The sequence below is a fragment of the Eptatretus burgeri genome, chromosome 5 (assembly GCF_056783735.1).
Source record: "Eptatretus burgeri isolate ZD-2024b chromosome 5, Ebu_testis_v1, whole genome shotgun sequence".
Taxonomy (NCBI): domain Eukaryota; kingdom Metazoa; phylum Chordata; class Myxini; order Myxiniformes; family Myxinidae; genus Eptatretus; species Eptatretus burgeri.
The window spans coordinates 91,480,886-91,487,044 of record NC_140965.1 but is presented as its reverse complement, the minus strand read 5'-3'; the positions used below and the strand labels follow the sequence as shown (position 1 = coordinate 91,487,044).

At 43.9% G+C, this 6,159-nt stretch overlaps 1 protein-coding gene across 2 annotated transcripts in view; it reads right to left on the bottom strand.

The window, feature by feature from the left end:
• The window catches only part of LOC147026945 (uncharacterized), an 81,821-nt gene continuing 75,662 nt past the window's right edge, over positions 1-6,159 (bottom strand). For both annotated transcript variants that reach the window (XM_085882864.1, XM_085882867.1), the window contains one exon: positions 1-1,020. In XM_085882864.1, the coding sequence (XP_085738990.1) occupies positions 982-1,020 (39 nt within the window). In that variant the 3' untranslated portion in view covers positions 1-981. The remainder of the gene's footprint in view (positions 1,021-6,159) is intronic.

Sequence of the window (6,159 nt, the reverse complement as noted above, 5' to 3'; positions counted from 1 at the left end):
TTGAAGAATGCTCTAGAATTTTATTTGACAATTGTCAGGAAAATATGCCAAAATACAAGGCCTGTTACTCTCATAATCACAGACAGGTTCGAGGCCTTTCCTCTGGTTGAGAGAGCAGAGCTCCCTCTCAGCTGGACCTCTTTGACCCTCTCCAGAATGCACACATTCTTCCATTTAATCCCTCCTGGTTAAACCCCCCAAATCCAGGCTCACCACCCATCTCCATTCTTTTGTAACATTTTCTCATATTTGTGGAACTCGTTTAAAATGGCTCTCTTCACTGCAGGGTTTCAAGCAGCCATTTCAGCATCATCTCACGTGCTCCCCTAATATTTACCTGTGATCTTTACCACAGCCATTAACGCAATTATCCGATTTGGGAGTTGCTGCATGAACTCCCCTCATCTTCTCCCGTTTGCTTATTTGTTGTACTCAACTGTGGTCCCACTTGTCTGTACATTGTCTTCTTACTCTCTGTGACACCTCGGTCTCCCACGAGCTTCAATTTCATATGTAAAGTTAAAAAGAAAATCCTTTCATGGACAAATAAAAACATTGCCAGTGACACACGACTACATTCCCTCAAAAGCACAACCAAGGTGTATTTATTTGTGTCCGTCCATCAGTGATGTTTTTTTGTTTGTTTGTTTGTTTATAATGAGAGGGACATCACATATTTAACCCAACTTCATTCATCACCTTTAAGAGTTAAAGGTAAATTTACACTTTATCATTAATCATCTTGATAAACTAAAGTGTTTACCAGATATAAAGCAGAAAACGAGGAAGCAAGTTCTTTAACGGATGAGCTGATTTTTTTTCTCTTCCTTTTGGAGTTGTTACGACAAACACCAATTCATTTGAACCGAATTCTCAGGAATAAATGTGACTGGTGAGTTTGACCTTAACAACTGTGCTGGGTCTCAATTTTAAAATGGCTGCTTTCATCTTCTTGCTTGATGATGAGAACTCGATTCACATTCAGGTGGATTCGCTGCTGCTCTTCAGTGGGGTCAAGCTCTGCAAGGACATAATTCACCGACAGCATGAATTTATCCAACATTTAAAAAATATATAAACTGAATATACACCACATGGCCAAAACTATGCCGACACCCCTTCTAATTAGTGGATTTGGCTATATCAGCCACACCCATTGCTGACAGGTGTACAAAATCAAGCTCACAGCCTTGCAATCTCCATAGATAATCACTGGCAGGAGAATGGCCCATACTGAAGAGCTCAGGGACTTTCAACGTGGCGCCATCATAGGATACCACCTTTCCAACAAGTCAGTTCGTCAAATTTGTCCTGCTAGAGCTGCCCCGGTCAACGAATTGCTGTTATCGAACACCTTTGGGATGAATTGGAACGCCGACTGCGAGCCAGATCGAATCACACAAAATCAGTACCCGACCTCACGAATGCTCATGAAAATATAGACAGATCTGGCAGACGCGATAGATAGGCAGTCACTCTGGGTCGAGCAGTGAATGCATTAAATCATACAGCTCAATGAAGCTGGTTAATTTTGGCACGTTCCTAATTTTTTTGTTCACTCAATGCAATTCGCCAATAAGTTTAATGCTTTGGAAATTTCACATTTTGTTGTGTATTTATGGAGAAGGAGGAGGGAACATAGCTGTGCTTGCTTAAAGTAAATAGGTATATCGGCTTAGTTATTTCTTTAAATTAAATTTCTTTAAATTAAAAGACTTTAAATTAAAAATTAAATTTCTTTAAATTTAAATTTATTTCTTTAAATTAAAAGACTCGTTATTTCTTTAAATTATCAGATTTCACAACAGATTTCGACACTTATTTAGTCCAGACGATATCCGATCCTCAAAACTGAAATAATATTTCGATAATGTACTTTAAACTACTACATGAAAGTCGATCGTGCAAAATTGTATCATATAATGCATGAAATCGCTCCAAGCTCCTAATTTGAAAACTGTAGCACTTACAAAAGTGACGTATACAGCGATTCATAGCTATGATGAACAGGCATTCGATAATATGCGTGAGGAAAGTGAAGAAAAAAAAAACTCTGGTAAAGAAATTGTAGCGGCCTGTTCCAAGTCAAGGCAAGGTTGAGCTGGGCAAAAAACATTGTGGCTTCAGACACCCCAGCGAGGTTACGTCTAAAGGCCCCAGAGAGTAAGGTGGCCGTGGATCGCCTGATGAGGGATATAATTAAACAAGGCCATTCATTATCTTCAAAAGGGGTGTTTTAATTAAACCAAACACCCAATTTTCAGTCATGCACTTCCTTGAAGTTCCCCAAGTATTCATGCAAAATTTCAAGCTGGTAGGTTTAATGGTTTTGGAGTTTATGGACGACACACACACACACACACACACACACACACACACACACACACACACACACACACACACACACACACACACACACACACACACACACACACACACACACACACACACACACACACACACACACACACACACACTAGTGTGGAGATACACCCGGACCCCAACATTCGTGGTTCAAACATTCGTGGGTTCCACGTAATCGCGGTTGATAAATTTGTAACATGCTCCTACATTCGTGGGAAATTTGCCAGGGTATTCGCGGTAGATTTTTTGTTTTCCCAAGAGCCGCGAGCACAACACAGTTCCAAAACATATTGTTGCGGCTGGGGGTAGGGGTGAGAGCACGAAGGGGGGGGGGGGAGCTATCTCGGGTTCCCACCAGACTCCCCGGAATCGCAGGCCATCATACACAGATAACTCCGTGACGTGGCGGGTTGCAAGCTGACCATGAATGCCAATAACTCACGCGTGAATAGTACTTTCTTTGTCGCTTGTATATTGCATGATTCCTTGCTTGTGTTGTGTGTGTAATATGTGCTTGTTATAATAAATGTCCTTGTGTGAAATGTATCCCATTCGTCGTCTCTTTCCCCATTGAAAGTACCATCTTGAATCGCGGAATAAATTAGTAGTGGGTTTTGAACACCCAGGGTAAAGAAGAGAATCTGATCCGTCAAGGTCGGCGATAACACCGCTCGGTTATCACTGTAGCACGGAATGGACCGCGTAGGCGGTTCGTGTCCTAAGCCGACCTGCGGCATGGGGCAACCCCTCGGTAGGTTACCCGCGCGGGTATTTAGGTATATCGACATTCGGCGATTCACCCTATTTCGCGCGGGTATAATGCAGACTGGGTTGTGGTGAGGTTAAACCCCCACCTGTGACTGCTTCCTGGCGGTAGTTCCAGGAGGGTCACGACTGAATTGTCCGTCCGGTGGGCGACGCGGTTGCGATTGGAGTTACGCAATCACTCGCAAGCCTGGCGGGCCAGAATTCGTAACGCTGGTGTACAGGAGTGTGGGATTCGAATCCACCTCGGTCTCCAACTAAATTTACGGGAGTCGGACCAGGGGTGTGCAAAGCAACCCCGCCGTTCCCTACAAATTACGAGTGAGCCAAATTAATTCTTTCCGACAAATAAGATGGAGTTTCAAGGCGAACGGGTGCCGGGGGTATTAGGAATGTGTATTAATGTAGGATCCATGGCGCCGGACGGTTCTTTCTATAATTTTAATCAATGGGGGAGCTCAACCCCATATTCTGAGCACGGACTTTGCCGGCAAACGGAGTCGCATAATGGCGGCACAATCGCACCTCAGCGCAGCACGGAGCGGGCGGCTATTTTTAGCGCAAGGAACGGCACGACATACACATATATATATATATATATATATATATATATATATATATATATATATATATATATATATATATATATATACATACACATACACATACATATACACAAACATATATATTTATATACATATATATATATATATATATATATTTTTATATATATATATATATATATATATATATATATATATATATATATATATATATATATATATATATATTCACATACATACATAAATATTGTCCTGCGTGGGCTGTGCTCATTGGCTGTGCTCACATGTATGTATGTATGTATGTATGTATGTATGTATGTATGTGTATATATATATATATATATATATATATATATATATATATATATATATATATATATATATATATATATATATATATATATATATATATATATTGTTGCGGATTCGCGCCCGCCGGCGTGCGAACGGCCACGTAACTCGAATCGCGGCACGTCGCCCACCGGACGGACAATCCAGTCGTGACCCTCTCGGACTAACGCCGGGAACTAGTCACGGGTGGACCTTTCGGTCTCACCACGATCGTGCCAATCGGCCCCCGCGTGGGATAGGGTTGCTCGCCAAATTCGACCTACCAAAGTACCCACACGGAGGGTAGACCGGGCGATCGCACCTCGCCGCAGGTCGACTTCGGACACGGGCCACTTTAAGCGACCCGTTCCGTACTATCGGGATAACCGAGCGGTGTTATTCGTCGGCCTCGACGGTTCGATTAATTATCGGGCGTTTTAGCCCACGACCAACCCTTTACGTGAAGCAAGATGGAGATTCAATGAAAGAAAAGACGAAGCGAAGCGGGAAAACAGTTCAACATAACTCACATTTATTTCGCGATGAACGGAAAGTACACATATACAATTACACCAAAAGCACATGTAAAAGGAGAAGACAATGCAATATTACACAAAAAGCAAATATAAAAGAGAAACACAATGCAGAGCTATCCGACTACTGAGCACACGGCAACACTTATACAATTTTACTTCACAGACGGCACCGACAACACGTATACCCAAAGCAAAAGAAAAAGAACCACCCTCAAGGATGAGGGGGGTAGGCGGGCCTGGGGCCGAGACCGTGTCGGGCCTACCCGTCTGATGATGAGACGCAGAGCGGCGGTGGCGCCTCAACTCCGCGGGCCTCGCGGACAGTGTCTGGTAGGGGGTGGGAAAGGGGCCCCCTTGTCGCACTATCTCAGCGCGGGGGGAAACAGGAGGGGGTTGTTGATGCTCGGGGGAAAGGAGGATATCACCCTGTCTCGGGTCCCGCGACGAGCGTCTCCACCTCGACCTCGGTCGCGTTGCTGGCCTCTCCCTCTGCAGCTCCCGGCACCGACGCGAGCACCCCCTCGTCCGCCTTCGCCGCCGCCACCTCTCCACAGCTCCGTCTAATCGCCCTCTCCGTCTCCTCTCTTGGCTCGTCCCAACTCTTCACTCTTGACTTCTCCCCTCCGAACTCAGAACTCTTCTTCCCAGCTCCACCGACAACTCGTTCCAACGCACCACTCTCAACTTCTTTACTGACGAACGCAGCCGTTTATATAAGCCCCGTGGCTTCGCTCCTTCACCTTTGACCCTCTGCCTCCGACCCTTCACCTCTCTAACTGGCTCCCCATTGGACCGAGGAAAAGTGGGCATGAATGCTTTTTGATCCATGAATTTGCATATAGCGTCCTCACTCCAACGCCCTGGAGGCGGGGCCAAATCGCCCCAGCTCGCCGATAGGACGGAACAGAAGTGGGCGTGAGTCGTTTTTGATCCGTTTTTCTCGGAAAGTCTGTGATGTTTCTGAACACGCTGTTCGGTGCGCGCCCCGCACGAGTCCAGTATCGGTGCCCACAAGTGGCGCGAGAATGGTGGGGATGCGATGGTGGCAAGTTGTGACGGTAAAGGTCGTGGCGGTTGTGATGAAGCGGCGTTGTGGTTGGTGGTTGTTGTGTGAAGCGGCGTTGTGGTTGGTGGTTGTTGTGAAGCGGCGTTGTGGTTGGTGGTTGTTGTGAAGCGGCGTTGTGGTTGGTGGTTGTTGTGTGACGGCTGTTGAGACGTGGTTGGTGGTGGTAGTAATGGCGGCTGGTCCAAAATAAAGATAGTAAAAGAAAAACGGCTATCCTGAAGAGTCGCAGCCCGACTGAATGACATTTATTCCCTCGAAACAACGGGTTTGGGCCTAACTACACATATACTTACAGAGATATCTCACCTAAGGGACCTGAATGGTGGTTTGCGAATTTGGTCAACCACAACAATATATATATATGCATATATATATATATATATATATATATATATATATATATATATATATATATATACATATATATATATATATATATATATATATATATATATATATATATATATATATATATATATATATATATATATATATATATATATATATATATATATATATATATATATATATATAT